At 44.9% G+C, this 19075-nt stretch overlaps 1 protein-coding gene across 5 annotated transcripts; it reads right to left on the reverse strand.

Moving 5' to 3' along the window:
• Positions 1-1710: 1710 nt before the first annotated feature.
• TMED8 (transmembrane p24 trafficking protein family member 8) lies at positions 1711-19019 on the reverse strand. Of its 5 annotated transcripts, none has more exons than XM_090033777.1 (7): positions 18773-19019; positions 17610-17679; positions 14554-14683; positions 14067-14180; positions 10857-10983; positions 10237-10536; positions 1711-9285 (listed from the first exon to the last, which is right to left on the reverse strand). In XM_090033777.1, exons 1-7 carry the CDS (start codon positions 18834-18836, stop codon positions 9068-9070), a joined length of 1023 nt encoding a protein of 340 aa, XP_089889903.1. In that variant the 5' UTR covers positions 18837-19019; the 3' UTR covers positions 1711-9067. The 5 variants fall into 5 exon arrangements, with proteins under 5 accessions (XP_089889903.1, XP_089889902.1, XP_089889900.1 ...); XM_090033776.1 differs by having other exon boundaries at positions 10842-10983; positions 14067-14177; positions 18773-19014; XM_090033774.1 differs by having other exon boundaries at positions 10842-10983; positions 18773-19014.
• Between the last annotated feature and the right edge of the window lie 56 nt (positions 19020-19075).

The raw sequence follows: 19075 nt of genomic DNA on the forward strand, positions 1-19075 counted from the left end.
AATGAAGGACAGGAAGTCCTTAAGTCTAGTTTTATTTTTTTTGTCCAGTTTGAAAACAGGCTGCTCTTCAAGGATGTTTAAATGCAGCCCTCAGATTGCCCCAAGTTAACTCCTTAACAGGCCTTTGCCCATGGATGCCAAGAAGGAAACCATAGTCTCTGGGAAATTCAGCCAGTCTATTAATGGGGAATAGCCCCAAATCTACATTTGGGACAACTAAGTACTTGCCATTGGTCCTCTCTCCCACTAGGGATTCCAGTAGACTAGACTGGAAAGTTAGCTGGCTCTGAGTGCTAACCCACGTCACCTTCGAGCAAGGAATTTTCTTCTGAAGAATCCTTGTATTTTGCCCTGTGGCACCTACAAACATTTTTAATTATTCATAGAATTATATTAAATTTAAGGAGTAAAAAAAATCCCCAAGAATCATTTTAAGGACACCATGTAGACAGAAAAATGGTTTGGACTAAACTGTAGCAAGTTTACCCTCCAACTGTGTCAGGCTTACCAGATATTTTGATTTCCCAATGCATCTTGGTTTTTCCACCAGGAGCTGACACCACAAAATGGGCTGTGCTTGCTTTGCAATTTTACAATATTGGAACTGTTTTAGTTTAGGAACCCAATAGTTTTAGAAAGTCCCTTGTCAGGGAAAATGGAGGGAGTCATGGTAGCATGTTATGTGTTTTAAGTACTTATGTATTAAATGGGAACAACCAAACTTAAGCACAAGTGGCTCTGAACCATGTGACATCATCCCCCTTCAAAGCTGAGCAATCTCCTACCTGTGGCCTGTACCTGGCTGGCTGTAAGCAGAGTTAATATCAAAAGGAGTCAAATAAAAACTACACAACCTCTTAAAGCAGGGGTAGGCAACCTCTGGCATGGATGCCAGAGTGTGGCATGCAAAGGCATTTTGTTGGGGCATACCCCTCAGCGCAGATGGTGGGGAAGGGGTCAAGGCTGCACTGTCACAACAAGCATCAGCCTCTCTACAGCTGCCCCAGCACACCAATATCTTACAAGTCAGGGTTGCAGGCGATTTTGGCACTCTGCCCAAAAATGTTGCCGACCCCTGCCTCTGCCTTAAAGTACAAGTGTCAAAGATCTGGACCACAGAACGTATCACTCACAGGCTACTGAAAGTTGGGAGATAGGGCCATGGAGGGACAGGCCTGCCACAGAATGTAGGCCCCTGGGCCCTGCTGAACATGGCCAGCAGCAACAGGAGGGCATGCAAGGGCTGTGCTGACACAGCTCCATTTGGCCTGCTGCCCAGGACCCCTGCTACCACTTGACCTCACCACTCTAAATCCCTGCTGGACCTGCCACAGCTACTGACCCTAGAGATCCAGCCTGGGAGGAGCCCCACAGTCCAGATCCAGCATCAGGCAAGTCCAGCACCTCTGCCTTAAAGAAACATTTCAGACAGAACTATGCGCTTTAAGTGGCAACTGACCAATCAGTGTCAATGTCAGAGAAATTCCAGCATTAGCACCTGAATAGTAGTACACTTCTATTGGCCAAGACAAGTAAGCTGAGCCTGTGCTCATCCATGAGCACCTAATAAGCCCAGCAGAGCTTCAGAGGTGACTGTGACTAATCCCACTCTGTGTTGTACTTGAAAACAAGTTCAGCTGAATTGCTTTTATTGTTGGGTCACCAGAAATGCAATTCTTAGCCCAGAACCACCCAATAAGAGACAAAAACTTTAACTGCATAGTAAAAAGTTTATTTGAAGAGTTCAGACCTTAAATAATACACAATATCACAAAACAGCCACACTGTGCCAAATACAAAAAGACAAACTAAGCCTAAGAGAAACAGCAAGCACACTATAAATAGTTTTCATTTGCACCAGACAGCTAAACATTCAGTGCCATATTTTGGTAAAATATCCTCTATATTTAAAAATAATCTCATGGGAAAAACATAAAAAGCAGCAGTTTGGTGCTGAGAGCTTGACTCTGAAGTAACAAGACATTAAAAATATTCACATCACACAGACCAGGATTGATGAGAGCTATCACAGATTACGGGAAAATAAGTCTTAAAATATATGTGCCCAGCTACAAGACATTATCTAACGAAAGGCTGCACGAAGGGTGTGTTGCTGTGAAATGGGAGTCTGGGCTCTCCATCCTGCAGATTGTTGTTTGTCAAAGTTGCTAGGAGACTGCTTTGTTGTTTGGCAAAGCTTCCTCAGCTCCAGGCTTAGTGGTTAGTATCTGGCACCACACTCCTTGCCCAGGGACCAAACTTCCTCACTCCAGATGGGCACAAACCAGATAGAATTTGTGATTCTTGTTCCAAACATTTCACTCCTTGCCTACAAACAAGTGCATGGTCCTTAAGCCAATACTTCTTGGGGAATAGCAGGTAAGTCCCAGAAGGTAACATGGGAAGTGCCAAATATCAGACTCTCAGTCCATCTAGACCAGTATTCCATCTTCAATGGCCAGCAGTTGACTATCCTAACTTTCTTCTAAAGTAACTCCGTAGCAAGCAAGTGTGAGATTGTTAGTCCCTCAGGGAAATTTCTTCCCCAATGGTGCTCAATTTATGGTCCATGGGACAGATCCAGCCTGAGAAGCTGCATCAGCCAGCCAGGTGGGGCTCTCCACAGATCCAGAAACATGATGGCAGGGAAGTGGTGGTAACATTAAACATTCCCAGGGATGTAGGAATGAACACTACCACCACTCCCCCACCAACAAATTTCCCAAGCCATGGAGAACTACATAGTCTAGATAACAGGGGCCCATGCACCAGACCACGCCAGTGCTTAAGGCCAGCCCTGCACATGGAATCCAGCATATGGGACCAGGCCAGATCATACCTGCTTTGCAGTAGATTGGTTTGAGCCTTGATGCAGGGAATGTCTAAAACTATTAGTTAGAAATATGTCTAGGGCAGCACTAAGTACTGTTACCCATATGTATCTTGCTAAATTCCTGGCCTCATAGAACAGTGAGTTACACAGTCTGATTAAATCATGGGAAAGTGTTTCTTTTACTCAGTTTTCAATTTGTCCCTACTCAAGTTCTTTGGATACCCCCAGTAAATCTGTAACATGGATTCGGGATACAGCCCATGCCCAAGGCTCCACCCCATCTGAAAGGTATAACCAGCTGCCTGCCCTTGCAGTTAAAGTTCAGAGGTATTTTGCAGCTCTGGTCCCCCACCTAGTGAGAGGTAGTTGACCATATTAGTCCGAAGTCAGGCAAAAAGCAGGGTAGATTTGCACCTTCTAAACTAACTCTGGGGTATCAAATTCATTCAACCCCTGGACCAGATGAGTGGCATGGAGCTAGTCGGCAGGGCTGAGCTGGTACAGGCACTGCATGCAGTGCATGCCTTGGACCATCTGAACATGCTGCTTGCAGGGCACTTGCCAGCTCCAGCTCTATGCACCATGCGCAGCACATGCCTGCTTCAGCCATGTGTGGGGTACATGGCATGTGGCACTGGTCTGGGGCACACACTGCATGTGGTTCCCATGCCAGACTGGCCCTGCATGCTGGATCTGACATGCAGGACCAGTCTATGGGCCCAATCCAGGCCAGCCCTGGATCCATGCAGTGTGCAGTGTACACCAGCTCCAGCTCATAGAAGCACACAGGACCAGTCTAAGACATGCACTGGATCCACCATAGGCACTCTGTTTGTGAGCCCAACCCAGAAAAGCACTGGCTCCAACACACAAGTCTGGTTTGGCATGGGCACTGTATGCAGCGTGTCACAGACAGGCTCTGCTTGCTGCTTGGGCTAGTTCCAATGTGCTCTGCACAGCAGCCAGCAGCACTGTGGGCTAGATCTTTGATATCCATGGAGTAACGAAAATCAGAGAGAGAGAGATATGCAAGCTATAGTGAGCCCAAGCTCACTTCATCCATTGCTGATCTGTTCCGTAGTACGCAACAGCACACTACCTACAACTGTTGATTCGGGTAACTTAGGAGAAGTGCTGAATGGGTGCAGGGTTCTGCTATTTATGATGTGTTAGCATGGTCACAACTCCTACTTAGGCTTGGCACAAAGGTCTGCATCTCCCTCAAGAAAACAAAACCCTTTGCATAACTTAAATTAGCAGAGACACCTTTTAAAGCCAAAGATCCCATAGTACTGGAAAATTTAGGCTTCCAGCTCTGTTACATGATGCCAGGTAATATAGTTAAGGCAGACAAAGCAGACAGCTTTTGTTTTCCAAGAACAAATCCGACAGAATCCCCAACCTCAAAAGCCATCTTCGGGAGGTTATTTAGGAACAGGGCACAGAAGACAGGGAGGACACCTTTGCAAGCAGGGGCCTAATTCAAATAAATGAGGAGGTCTATGGCTTGTTTCAGACACTTCTTGTTCCTAAGGCACTGTGTGATAAATCCTTAGAAAGTGGCTTATTTGAGAGGGAGAGGGCAGAGGAACACCTGGGATACAAAGTGGACAAGTGCAGAGATCTTTGCAGAGTGCTGGGGTGGAGGACAGAAGAGCTCTTCTTCCAGAACCACCAAGCTGGAGCTACAAGACAAGGCAGGCTCTCTTCTTATCCCCTCCCCAACTGCAAGTCTAGCCACCATTTCTATAGCTGACCCCTTAGAAGTAACTTATGCAACTAAGTGGGTCACTCGTGCACAGTCAGAAAAGGAAGCAAACATTGCATATAGTTAGAAAGACAGGAGTTGCTGTAGTTTCTAGAATAAACAGGGTACTGAGAAACTCTTCTTTGCTTCCCAAGGTGCCCAAAATCAAAAACCTAATCTCTCCCCTAGGCCTACACATGCATTTTCTTCCCACCTGTAACATTTGGAAAACTTTTTACCAATGCAATGACACAAAATTAAGTAGGCCTCAACATCGATATGCATCTAGCTCAGAAGTGACACAAACCCTTAACAGCCTTCAAAATAGCCTGAGAACCAAGGCCCTGACCCTGTTCTAAGGATTCCAATGGCAAAACATCTATGGACTTCCAATTTAAGTAGAAACTGGGCCTCAAGGTTTGTATTCTGTGATCTACATGAAATACACTATCTGATTTCTACTGTTTTCAACAAACTCCACCAAGGAAAGGAGAGTTATGAGCACTTCTTGATCCATCAGTAAGATCCATCAGTAATTCTTGATCAATGAGTAATTCTTTTTATGTCATCACAGCCTGTTACGGAGTACTTAAGTAATTATTATTGAACACTTAAAACAATTAGTCTTCTCAGTCTCCTGACTGATCATGCTACTAAAGGTAGTATGTAAATATTATTCCCAAAGCCACATTATATTCACAAAGCAGGTGCTTACCCAAGGAAGAAAAACAATGTTGTGATCAGTTATAAAAACTAGTCCGTAGTTTGCCAAACACAACAGAAGTCTATTTACTTTCTGGTTCCAGTCTCTCTTCTCCCAAAATTTGGGACTAGAAAGAAACAGTTTTAATACAGCTCAAACTTTCATCCCTGGTAAACTAAGGGAGTTTTTTCTTTAAGCAAACATGATTTTATGATGATTAACATCACTTTCAAAACTCAGTTTTTATCTTGGACTTGGCTTTTCATGCCTGAAATTGAAAGTCTCAAGTACACTCTTAAAAGTAGAAAGGAAGTTCTCTCTGAGCAAGGTGGAGAAAAAAGAGACATTATTCTTTTGAACTAATTATGCTTTCTGTGCCCTGTGCTGAATAAAAGTAACTGATTAGGCAGAAACCATACAGCAAGGAGAGAATGCCAATCAGATACTTTCATCAAGTAGAAGAGCATCATCAAAATCAAAGGATGAATTACCAGTTTTACTAGGAACAGTTAATGAGAACTGCGAACCCTTCCAAAGAAAAGTGCTCTCTCAGTCACCCAAATTATTTCATTTGGTACCTGGGTAACACAAGTGTTTACATAATTTGAACACTAAAAGGACTAGACAGGTTTAACTTATTTGGTATAGTTGTGAAGCTTTCCTGTATTGTAGATGAATTATTACATGCCTAAAACTCTATTGTGCTTAGATGAAATACCAGCTACTTCAGTAAAATCTTAAAATAAAGAGTATCCAGGCCTTTTTTGCTCTATCACGTAGCAGATGTGCCTACAGGCACAATGAGGTATCATGATGGGCAACTACAGCAGGTTGGAATCACACACCCTATATGAAGATACCATTTGACTTCAGCCAACAAAGGTAACAAGAAGGGGGCAAGTCTGATGAATGAACTGGAAGTACTGATGAAAGATCTATCCCTGTTTCAGACAGCCAGGACTGAACACTGGGATTTCCATTCACTGAACAGTCTACCTTTGCTAAAGACCCTTTGGAACAGCAGCTGTTAATTACCAAGCAGTTGGTCTGCTTAGTCTACACACACTGTTTGCTTTCAATGACTTTAGCTGTCCAAATGACTGAGGCAGCTCTCATTTGCTGGACTACAAAAAAATAAAGTGCATAAATCAAACAAACATTCATGATCATGTTCTTAACAAATGGCTAGCATAATGATCCATGGAAAAATAAGCAGCTGACAGATGAGAGAGGGAACATAGCATAAGGGGAACAGTTCATCCCAAGGATGCTGCTAACAAACTAGCCCACGCTATAGCTCGATAACAGAGAATCAAGGGCACCAACTTTCTTGAGTACCTGAGCATGCACAAGCTAATTCACTTCTTTACTAAGGCCCCATTTTAAACTGCTCCCAAGTGCATATGTGGTCCTCCACAAGGTCAGGTATTCAGCAGTTGCTACAGACAGCACCACTGAGATTTATTGTCATATACTGGCTGTTTGTGGAAGGTGAAGGGTCCTCCCATGTTTCAAAAAAAAACCTGAAGTGGGTGGAATGCAGAAGGGCCTTTCTCAGTTGCACAGGGCCTCTGGGAGGGGCCCACACCAGACTGCTGCCATGCTGGGGAGGAAGGGACCACTGCCTGTGCCACAGGGCAAGGCAAGGACTCCATCTGAAATGCATTAATGCCTGTCACTGCCCTCCTTGCAGATCCGCTGCTGCAGTAAGGCAGCTGCATTTTACATCAGTTTTTTCCTGAACTGGGCTTATGCTACCCCTTCCTCCACCCTGCAAAAAGAAAGTCAGCTGTCCTCTTCTGCCTTCACTCTTAAGAGTGATGAGCAAGATGCTGCTTCTTTAAAAGGTTCTGCCCTCTGCTTAATCCCTCAGCTAGATAAACCTGGTGCCCACCCAAGTAATTTGGCATAGGCTATTCAACTGCATGCCTGCATCTCTAACCTACCCACCAACCCAGAGTACTTAAGACAGTGGTTCTCAACATTTTTACACTTGAGACATCTCTCTTTGGACAAGGCCCCCCCTTGGAAAATTCCAGCTCATAGGCTTTCATTCATTTCATTTTTTGACTACCGAAAAATAGAGCAATTTTTCTGTTGCCAAGAGCTCAAAAAGACCCCACAGCAGGTCAGAATGGTTTTAACACCAATAATTCCTAGTTGAAGTCTCTGGGTTTATCTTGTGAATCATGTTTGCACACCCAATGGTGCTAACAGTGTGTGGCACCCCATGGCATCCTTGAAAGCATCTCAAGGCACTCCAGGGTACCATGACATCTTGAATGAGAATCACTGACTTAAGTAGTAGGCAGAGCATATTAAAAGGGCCTGAGAATCTACATGCTGAGTATGGCGTAACTAGGGAATGACTGCACCTTTTAAGAAATTAAGTCTTCGCTTTCCCCCTGTCTACGGAGGGCGATGTGCCTGCACAGAAGGACATTACCTAAAGGGCTTTTCAAGACTGACTGGCTGGAAATATCCCAAAATTATGCAAAAAAAATAATTCATTATCTGCAGACAGAGGCACCGAAGTGCAACTGCAAGAGCATCCTTAAACAGGAATGTTCTTAAATAATCATCAAATAAATATTCAAAATCTTAAAAGATTTACCAAATAAAGATTTTTAAAAAAGTATTTGTTGAAACTTTAGTTTGATCCTCATTTTCCCTGTTGCCATGACTGGCACAGAGGGTGACCATTAATGCCACTGCTAACCACTGAAAGGTACCAGTGGTACTGAAAGGAGTTGCAGTCCATACAATGTGTTATGGGTTAGCAATGGTCTCAGGGGTTCACTGACTCCAAGCAAGCATAGAAGTGGCTGACTTTCCTGTGTGTTCAAGTCTTTTTGGCATGTGTTAGCCTGGGCTCTAACGGTTTTGCACTTGCCTAACACAATCACTCCTTTTTCCCCAGGTTACAGATAAACTATTGCAAACAATCTACGTTTTAGCTGTTTACATGTCTCCCCAGTCAGGAAGATCTAGTATCTAACTCCTTATTCATCCTGCTTTCCCCTTCCCACAGGAGATGTTTCAACTGACCCACAAGGATTTATTCCCTCTGCAAAGTTTGGGCACAGGCCTCTCATAATGCTCACTAAACAACTACCAGGCTCTTGCCTTGGGCCTAACAGCTGTGGCATGAGCATAATCATAAATAGCGATAGAGGATACAGGCTGTAGTTGGCGTGGGTAGACAGGATGAACCCCCAAACAGGGCTTAATTGCCACCTGGCTAGTGATGGTGTGCAGCAGAGCTAAAAGGATGCAAGTGTGGAGCAACTACCCAACAGGCGCTTTTTCTCTTAGCAAAATGTGGTTGGCAGTTGTCTTCTGGTGGTTCCAGATACAGCTAGAGGGGGGCAGAAGGATCTCTCAGCTTCCCTTCGTACCAGTGCAATAGACACTGTAGCTACCCGAATTTGACCTTTGACAATGTCCTGGCTATCATAAGAAGTCCCAGTGATCCTTTCACAAGAGTGGCTTCTGGAACATAGTACAGGGGAGAGGGTTCCTGGGTTATCAAGTTCATTCCTCTGCACTTGCAGGCTATCATTAAATTATGGAATCCCTAAAGTGACCCCTGTGCAGCCACAGCTACCCTCTCATTCAGGGCAAGCTGGGGTGAAGCAGGGGAGAAGCTTTGTATCCAAGAGAAGCAGAAAGAGCCTTGCCTCAGACTTAGCCACATGACAATGACAGTTATGGGTACTAGTCCTGGGTGGAAGCCTGCTTTGCTCAGTGTTACCTGCCTGCTGTCCTTGCCCCCTCCACTCCCTCAGCTGGTGTAATATACGTGAAAGAACAGGATCTTGTTGCGCAGGAGGGAGTAGGAGTTGTCAAATTTGAGCAAGTAGATGCCTTCGCCTGGATAATCATGGCTGCCTGCCTGCACGTCGCGGTGGCTGTCCCTCCGATACACAGGCATGATCTCACCATAGCGGTTTCGCAGATAGCTCTTGGAGCCCCTTTCCACATCTCCAGCTGGGGTGAGTCCTGAGTAGCAGAGAGGAGACAGACAAATGTCAGAAACAGCAAAGCTGATGCATCAAAGGGCTGCAATCAAACCATGGTTACAGGACAGGGACAAAACCTCCAGCTAAAAACACTGGCTGGCAGCAGTACATGCAATAGCCACTCTAAAGTCTCTGCACGTATAATAGCCAAGCTGTTTCCATACATCAAGAGGAGTCTCTCCATGGAAATGTTCTGAATTTCCCACCATCATCATCACTGCCACTTGTTTCCCTGTCCTCCTCCCCTCACAGCACTTCCTAGCTTCCCTTCATATTTACTGCTTCCTAGCAGAGTCCCTTTAGAACAGCTCTCTGCCAGAGTGAAATGAATTCTGGGTGGGAGAATAATGGGGGGGGGGGAGGGGGCGGGCCACACACACAACACACACAGAAAAATCACCTGTCCTCAATTTCTACTTCTCCCTAGGGGGTCTAGTTTCAGGTCTTCAGGTCTCAACCTGCAATTGTGACAGCACTCCCTATGCATTTCAAGCTGTCCCACCACAAAAAATACAGATTGCACTCAGAGGGAGCAAAAAAACCAGCAAAAGCTAATACTACAATGAAGAAAAATTCTGCCCTGCCCACGCCACAACATAGGAGCTGCAGCAGCATCCCAGTCTGTTAGGTTAAGGAACAAAATGCTGACTTAAGAGTCTTAGACTCCAATCCTGTTATCAGTTAGAAAACAGTATGGAAAGAAATCATTATTTACTGTTGCTGGAGCATCTTCCTGGGATGGAAATACTAGCCATTTAGACATGTTGAACTAAGAAGAGCTAACTTCTTCTCACCATGACTTAATTCAAAACATTTCAAAGGCACTATGCAGGGTTAATAACTAAAATGGAAGGAAATTACAGCACCTGATAAAGACATGGATACCACAGCAATGAGCACAACAACATAATCATTTAAGTTCTGCACTGACCTTCAATCTCCTCCTCTTCCTCTTCATCTTCTTCATCACTTGATTCACTGACCTGCACAGTAATTGCAGTGCTGGTGACAGGAGTCCAGTCAAAATAGACCCCAAAGCCAATATCATAGTCATCTGTTGCAAACTCCCAGCAGACACGCTTCCCATCAGGGTGGGTTGGCACCCGGACTGTCACCACCTCACCCCGTTTCACCACCATCCGACCATTCTTCTCCTTTCCCATTTTAGTCTTGAATTCCTTCATCTTGCAAGTGGTCCAAGTAGAGGCTGGAGCCAGAGGTGGTGGCTGAGCTGAAAATACAAGGCAAACAGTTGTTGGTCAGAAAACTACCAGTATGAATCAGGAACAAGAGGGCAATTCCTGCTAAAGCTCTTGTTTTCATGCCTAGGACAGCACAGAGAAAAAACAGTGGAAAACCTAGGGCTAGAATCCTACTTTAGCCATCAGATTAACCCCCAGCAAGAGCTCGCACTGTATTAAAGAGCATCCATCTACCCCAAAGAGGGCCATCACTGGTTCCAACCTGGCCCCCCTATGAGGCACACAAACACATCCCATCCCCATGCATGGCAAGTACTTCCATCCCAGCCCTCACCTTTCCTCTGCTCACCAAGGAGGTCTGCAGTCTCCAGCTCTGCTGAGAGGATATCCACTGCACCTGTGTGTTCCGACTGTATCATAACAATATCACCTGGTCCTTGAGGCACACGGTAGTTAGTCATCTGCACTATGGCTTCCTGTGCAGAGGACATAGAAAATTCCTCAGTAAGCACATCACACTATGGCTCCTATGCCACCCCCACCACACACACACACTGCATTTAAAAAGACTAGCTACAGATGCTAGTCAACTAGTTAATTTCCCTCAACTCAAAAAGATAACCCTCTAGACTTCTGCTAGAAGTACATGATTTAGTGAATAACTGACCAGCCCTACCTTAAAGCAACTTTGTTTGCATGGCTTCCCCAAAGTTGTGTAACTGTCATCAAATGCTGTACTGTCCTCCAGTCTTCCTAGCAGTGAGCATTTTCACAGACCAATAACTCTGTTAGCATTCCCTCAGTGTTTGGGTCTATTACTGGTTTACATGGTAATATTTCCAGATTTCACTGGTCTCTCAGAACATATTCCGAAGGTGCCTCAAAGGACCCAGCCAGTGACTACAACCACAGTGGTGCAGTCACACTCAATATGAGCTTGTTAGAACCACTGCCCAGTCCCCGATTCTTCCTCCTCTCTCTCACAAGTAGTGCTCTTGGAACTATAGTTTTCATTGCACAGCACTTCTCTCAAGTTGCATTTGAAATGCTGATAACTTGTCTGTCTTCTTCCAGTGAGCTGACAACCCTGCTCTTTCACATCCTTCTCAAGAGTCTAATAAATGTTAAAGTTAATTTGAAATGGAAGGGAATTCCCTGAAGCATCAGTCAAAAGCCAGTAGTTTAAAATAGCCTTGAAACCATAGGAAAAAAAGTAAGATCTGAAAGAGCACGGAAGCTAGTCCAAGACACAAGAGGAGAGAGAGAGATGGATTGTAAAGGTTAGACTGCTGCTCCGTACATTGTGGGGGAGGTAAGAGAAGGCACAACTAAGCCTCTGTGTAAGCACTGCTTTCAATTCCATCCAACCTCTACAGCAGTGGTTCTCAACCAAGATGCCATGAGAACTTCTCAGTAGTGCTGCAACGCAGATACCATGCCTACAGCAAAGTGAAACTTTCCCTACGTGTCTTGGTTTTCAGGAGAAAACAGTGTCTGCTCCTACCACAGCTTGTCCTAGTCTGGTCTCACATGCGCCTCTTGGAAACAGAGGTCTGTGGGACAGTCCCACTTGGCAGCAGAAGCACCTATCTCCAGGCAGCTATGCCACCTCTGCCACCAGGTGGAACTGTCCCACTGTGCCCTTGTTTCCGTGCACATGGGACTAGATCAGGAAAGGCTGTGGCAAGACAGACTACTTCTGGCTAATTAAGGTTATTCCTATGCTGTTTTCCTAAGTTTTCTAAGTACACCTGGGTTCCACCCCACTCCAGAACAGGTGATGCTGGCTCAGTCTCCAAAACAGCCTATTTCCTCACTTGCCCAGTTCTTGCCATTTCTCAAGAACCCTGTGGGACCTCTGGGGTCAAATCTACAAGACACAGGGCAGACTGGGTAAAAGTGTTCGTTGTCCTCTCTACTCATAGCATGCTGGGGGAGGAGCTGTCTCCCTGTGACTGCAGCTGACATAATGAACAAGTTTGTTATAAAAAAAAGCAAAAAGTAATGAAAGTGTAACAGAGAATGAATGTGTGCATTCAGAAAGAGAGGAACTTGAGGGAAGCACAAGTTTGAGTAGTGATTTTAAGAAGAACCTGCAGATAGCACAGTGAAAAATGTCTAGCCATGGGTTTTACTAGGTATGGAGATGAGCATTATCCCAAACCTGAATGCACCATCTGCAGTGAAAAATTATTTAAATCAAGCTATGGACCTAAATAAGTTGAAATGCCATTTCTCTACAAAGCATGGACACCAAAAAATAAGAGCTAGGAATACTTTTAAAATACTTAAATTCAAGAAAAAGTCCTCAGACTTTGTGAAAGAGAGAAAACTTTCTGACAAGGCACAAAAGGCTAGTTACAAAGTTGGGGGACTGATTGCTAAATAAATGAAAGCTCTTACAGTAGGTGAGACACTGATACCTCTGGTGTGCAAAGAACTAGTAGGAATTATGTCTGGTAGTGAAGCTGAAAAAGAAATAAAGTAAAATCCCACTGCCCAATAATGATGTGTCAGAGCATACTGAAAAAAATAAAATGGAATACCTTCACTCTCTAGGTGGATGAATCGACAGATTAACAACAGAAGTGAAAATGGATGAATCAACAGAAGTGAAAAATGGTAGCATCTCACTTTCATTTGTTTTGTTGATGGAAAAACAACAGAACAATTCTTCTGTTGCAAAGAACTCAGGTGAGACTACAAGAGGATTTTTTGACACAATGGATTCTCACTTGAAATCTTTGGATTTATCTTGGGAAGCATGTGTAGGTGTTTACACAAATGGTGCGATCCCTATAGCTGTGTCACTAGGAGAGTGTTTCAACTGTGAAGAAACTGAATCCAAATGTTATTACACCTGACTTTCTTTCACTGAGAAGCTCTTGTTGCAACAACCATGTTCTACAAATTAAAGAGTGTGCTCAACCAAGTTGTAAAAGTCATTTGTGTTAAAAGTAGGCCAAAGTTTCTTCTTTTTTCAAGACTGCATGAGACAATGAAACCTGAACATGTCAGTCTCATGTTACACACAGAAAGTGGTTATCCAGGGGAAAGGTTTCGTCTCAAGTTTACAAGCTAAAGGAGGAAACTTTACATGTTTTACACTCAAGCACTTACCTGACTCCTACAATTTGCTGAGCAATGATACCTGGTGCTCTAGAGTATCTTGTTGACATATTATTGCATTTGAATAAAGCATATACCAGCATGCAGGGCCCAAATCAGAATATTTTAACTTGTTCTGATAAATTTTGTGCCCTGCTAGATAAGATTCAGATCTGATATGCAGGAGTTAATGTTAGAAAGCCAGAAATGTTCCCTCTAACAGCTGCAACAAATAATGTAGAAGTGCTGCCACTGATATCAGAACACTTGAAAATCGCTAGAAAAAAAATTTAAAAAAAAATACTTCCCAGGTGCAGATGTTGCAGAGTACGACTGGGTGAAAAACCCATTTACCAAAGCTTCAAGAATCAGGGGATTCAGTCTGCCCTCAGGAAGAACTCAGCAATATACATAAAGATCAGACCCTAAAACTGCAACATGATGGATGTACCTTCGGATAACTTCTGGGCTCAGCTAACCGACCAATATCCCAACGTTTCAAAAAAAGCCGTATGAATCCTGCTGCAATTTTCAACATCGTATTTATGCGAGTTGGGGTTCTCTGCTTTAACAAACATAGAAAACAAGAAGAGAGAAAGACTTCTTTCAGAAGACGAGGAAGTGAGAGTATGCTAGTCTTCAATTTGGCCAAGAATTCAAGATATCTGCAAGAACTGCCAGGCTCAATTATATCACTAAGTATCATATTATGTTTTTTCCTGTTAGACTAAAAAGGATGTTTCCAGTCATATTATTTTTATGCCCTGTAACATATAACTTTGTTTTTGAAATTGGGTTCCACTAAATTCAGAAGTTTTGGAAGACTGTCCCAAGTCTAAAAAAGTTGAGAACCACTGCTGGACAGGCTCAGTACCAGAGGGAAGGAAGTGCTACAACATATTAGCCTCTGCTTTTAGAGATAAGAAGTAATGGCCTACCTCCTTAAGGGGCTGTATCTGGTCAGCAAGCTTCTCACCAGGTCTGGCCACATCCTGGTCCTCTGATGCATCATCCTCTTTTCTGGAATTCTCTACAGAGCCTGTATTTATCGGTAATCCAATCTGTGGCCTCTCGGAGAAAAAGACCATGTCAATTCAGGATGCTTGAAGATAATGGTACAGTCACTCAGTTAACTAAAGCCATGTTAGGAACCAGCACACTCAGAGGCTGGAATTCAAACAAATCAAGGATATTGGGCTTCTCATAGCCAATAGTCACTACTGGCTGTTACTCATGTTCTGCTCTCATCTGCAGCTGGCATTATCCTCTTAGCTCCATCCAAGCAACAGTGAGCAGTTCTGCTGAGCTCACTCCCAATGTACTGTCCCTCAGGTAGTAGTAATTTACTCCAGCTGATCCCAGGTATATTCCCTCCCAGCTGGCTACCTTGCTAATGCTGCGCTAAAAGCAGGCAGCAATATCTTCTCTAGAGCCAGAAGTCAGTTTTTATAAGCCAAACCAAGGATGGCATCTACACACTGCATCACATGTGCCCTCCATGTCAGAGTTTTGGAGAGACCAATTTAAGGACATTCTTAAGTGTGCCTTCTTGTCAGAATTTTTCCCTCTAAAATCAAGAGCTGGTAATAGAGTGTCCACTTCGTGTTACAGAAAATGTCAAATATGGCAAGCCAGCAGCCATGTAATGACCAGACTAAAACACATATATAGAACAAGGACCTATCCACAAGAGAGAAGTGGAAAAGGAAAGTGGGACCCCGGGAAAGCTGCAACAAGAGTAAGAGAATCAGACCTAAAAAGCAAAAGCCCTTTTGCCTTCATGTTCCGTATGCCCTATTCTTCCCACCATATTGAAATTCCCCTTCAAGTCATAAGCATGTTCATTGTACTTCAGTCCATCTCTGGGCAGGCATTCATCACAACTAAAATTAAAACAACTGTAAAACAACTGAAATTAAAACAATTGTCAGAGAGAGAAGAACTAGTGGTCAGCACTAAATGCAACTTTCACAGAAAGTGATTTAACACGTACTGTAATCCGAGCAGAAATGGCCACTCTAAATAGCAAACCCTTGTTTTTATCAATGAAGCCCATGGCCAACCATGTTGGTCTAATATACATGATTGACCCAATGTGAAGAGGCATGAAAATCACTAGTGGTGAAAAGAAAACTGAACATGTAAGAAATGCATTTGAAGAATTACATATTTTGAATAACAGAGGGTCAAGCTGTTCCAACTTAAATGGACAGTGTCAAATAAAGCAAAAGACCAGTGTACATGCCTTCTTTGCTGGTCTGTAAATAGAGAGAAAGCAAGATCAAAACAAACATGACTTTTCTGGAACTCCTTTAGGTACAGCCTTGGACACTGAAATCAGAAGATCCAAGATTTCAGCAAAATCCTCCAAGCTCCATTTCTATCATTAGAAACAGCATACCCCAATCTCATCTTCCAGTAATTGCTGGTTCAAATGGGTTGACTGTCAGAACACACATGTATGTGTTGTTAGGTTGGTTGGTAGATAGATAAAGGAAAAGTTAAAAAGGAACAGTTTAAAAACTATCCCTTATATCACCCTGTTTATGACCCCCTCTCTTAGAAGCCCAAAGCAGAAAACTGATTCCACAGATCATCACTTTCCACTGAGTTTTTGTTTCTTAGGCAACAGCTGTGTAGCACAGACCCAGATGGGCCATTGGCATGCAGCTCCCCAGGTATTTCTACAGTCAGATTCAAAAGGCTTCCCATGAATACTGAGGCTAACTGAATTTAAAAAAAAAAACCCAGCAGTGAAACTTTAGGGTTCTGTGGAAAGTGTTAATGCAGTTGCACAAACTTTGCAAGCCAACTTAAAAGAAGACAGTCAGTTGGACTCCCTTTTCATGCCTCCTTTTCATAATTTGCCACCTCTTTCAAAAAGAAAAAAAATTGATAACCCAAGCAGGTTTATCAGGAATTATCCATGCAGGTCTTATGTTACACTGGGATTCCACTCATTGTCCAATTCATTTTTCTGAAGAAATTAAATTGCAAAATTACTTAAGAGTTCATGATAAAAATCAGAGATTAAGGAAAAACCCTGTCTGGCTGCTGCAAATTTCATCTGCATCAAAGCCAGCACTACCACAAACTGCACAGGGTGTGTGAAGGTTACTTTTAAAAGAAGATGACTAGTGACTAGCAAGACCCAAGGTTGCACTGACTTAACTCATACATTTGTAAAAACTTTGTGCATGTGGGAGGGATCACATGAAACCTTTAACACTGGTTAGGAAAAGCATATTGCGTGCATCTCCAACGACCACAAGCAACCCAACAAGCCAGGACAGCCCACTAGCAAACCAATAACAACAAACCAAATATTAGACAATGCATGCACAAGTACTACTAAAAAAAGCCCATTAGCAAAGAAGCAGGTTTCCTGTACAGTTTCCATGGGAATTGCATACAGTGAGAATTTTTTTTGGTTTAAAAATTGAAACATCCCTCTGCTAAGAGTTCAATTTTCTGTTGACACTTTGCTCTTTGATTCAAACAACCTGAATTATGTTACAGACTTCACTATTTTATGAGCACTAAAATAATCTCGAGCCAGGAGCAACTGCTCCTTTAGTGTCGTCTCTACAGCAGTGGGGGCCAAGCTTTCTGGCAGGTCCCCATGGGTCACTCTGATCCCCTTCCTCTGCTTCCTACCTAATTTCCTACTCTGCTTTTTGCTTACCACCCTGTGCCCCCTGCCTGATCTCCTGCTCTGTGCCTTTTGCTCCCAGCCCCATCTGCTGCTGTGCTGCTCCCAGATCTGCTGCATGCCACACAGGGGCTGCCCTTGCCACTTGTGGCACTCTTGATACAGGCTGACCACCCCTACTCTGCTGCATCCAGCATACCAAACCCAAGAGCAGAAAGTTCATGTTTCCAATCCCTTCTCTCCCCCTGGAGGAACAGCTGCCTGCAAGAGACAAACTGCCTTCCACTTCCCTGGTTTTGCATTACATACGATGGATGCCTTCACACAGCGATCTTTTCCTACCTGCATGGCAAGGCCTTGGACTCCAACAAAGCGTCTGCAGGTTCAGGATTTTGGGCTGACGACTCATTCTCTAGCAATGGACAGAAAACAGGAGAATATGAACTAGCCTTTACTTTGAAAATACCAGACAGAAGGGCAAAGCTACAGCCAGTGCTCTTAAAACAGGGGAAAAGATTACACTTTTCTGGCACAGAACACAGGGATCAAAACACCTTTTTTTTCAGCTGCTGCCCATACCAGTCTCAGACATACTGACCAAAGCCAAAGCTCAGTATTAAATCTGAGTTGGCAGTGCCCTGGGAAAACCCACCCTGCACCACCTGAGAGCATGACATGGATCAGATGGATCTAGAGGGTCCTTCCTAATATCTGAATAAGGCTCCAGGTCCCATCTCTATCCCCCTCTAAAATACAGGCCAAGCTCTGTTACCATAGGACTGCAGAGCACATGCCAGAGTTTTACTGATGTGATGACATTATCTAGAAGGCAAAGTGGCACCCAGAGCTTCCAGCTCCAAGGTGCTCGTGGCAGCAGGGATTCATCTTTACTTCCTTTTAGAAAAGGAACTGGTGGTACTTGTGGCCGCAGGAGGTTGGACTTGAAGGCCCCAGTGAGTGCAGTAAAAAATTGAACAGCCCTGCAGACTCAAGCCCTGACCTACACACCAGTGTCACCCTGGCTGCTTTCCCTGCTAGGAACGTATCCGAGCCCTGACCAGGGGAGACTTCCTAGGTTGTTTTAAATCAAATCCACCCCATCCTTTGCTGATTTCATTAGATACAGGACCTAAGACAGTTTAGAAAAATACAGCTCCCACGTGTTCATGACTGCATGCTGGGGCCTGGATGAGCCTCGGGCATCGGGGCGGGGGAGGTGATTTCTGCCCGAGGGAGAAAGGCGCCCTCCGACCCAAACTGCAGGAGCAGGAGGACGCTCCACCCCTGAGCCGAGGGCGGGCTGAAGCCGGCCCCAGCGCAAAGGAAACCCCCGGGGAGGCCCAAAGGCGGCCTGGCACAGCCGTATGTGCTGCCCCGAGCCAGGAGGCAACAGCACTGTCCATCCCGCGCCCGGCCCCGGCCCCGGCCCCGGCCCTGCCTGGTTCTGGCGAGCGGGACCTCCCTCGGGGACCACCCTGCAGACGGGGTGTCCGCCCCCGCGGTACCTGAGGGCGCAGCCCCCTCCAGGGGCTCCGGGCAGGCGGTGGCGGCGGGTGCCGCGTCCGCCATGAGCAGCGGCGGCGCGGGGACACGCGGGCGGGGGCGGCGAAAAGAACCGAAGCGCGGCGGAAACGCCCGAGCGCGGGGCGGGGGGGCAGGCCGCCAGGTGTCTCCGCCCCGTGCCCTCCCCCCGCGCGGGCTGCGCACATCTGGTTCCGCGGCAGTTTCCCACAGCAGCGGGGGTCCAAGCCGTGGGTCGCGCCCCACGTGGGGGTGGGGGCGGGGGCGGAGGCGTGCGCGAGACTGCG

This window comes from Crocodylus siamensis, chromosome 2, assembly GCF_052110815.1.
Source record: "Crocodylus siamensis isolate JL-2025a chromosome 2, ASM5211081v1, whole genome shotgun sequence".
NCBI lineage: Eukaryota > Metazoa > Chordata > Crocodylia > Crocodylidae > Crocodylus > Crocodylus siamensis.

Bases quoted from the DNA above. Each gene is read 5' to 3' on its own strand.
- TMED8 (XM_090033774.1), bottom strand. From the start codon at position 18,836: ATGGCGGACGCGGCACCCGCCGCCACCGCCTGCCCGGAGCCCCTGGAG. The intron at 10,984-14,066 runs GTACATCCATCA...TCCTCTGCACAG, and splicing joins AGCCCAGAAGTTATCCGAAG to GAAGCCATAGTGCAGATGAC. The intron at 10,537-10,841 runs GTGAGGGCTGGG...TTGTATTTTCAG, and splicing joins CCTTGGTGAGCAGAGGAAAG to CTCAGCCACCACCTCTGGCT.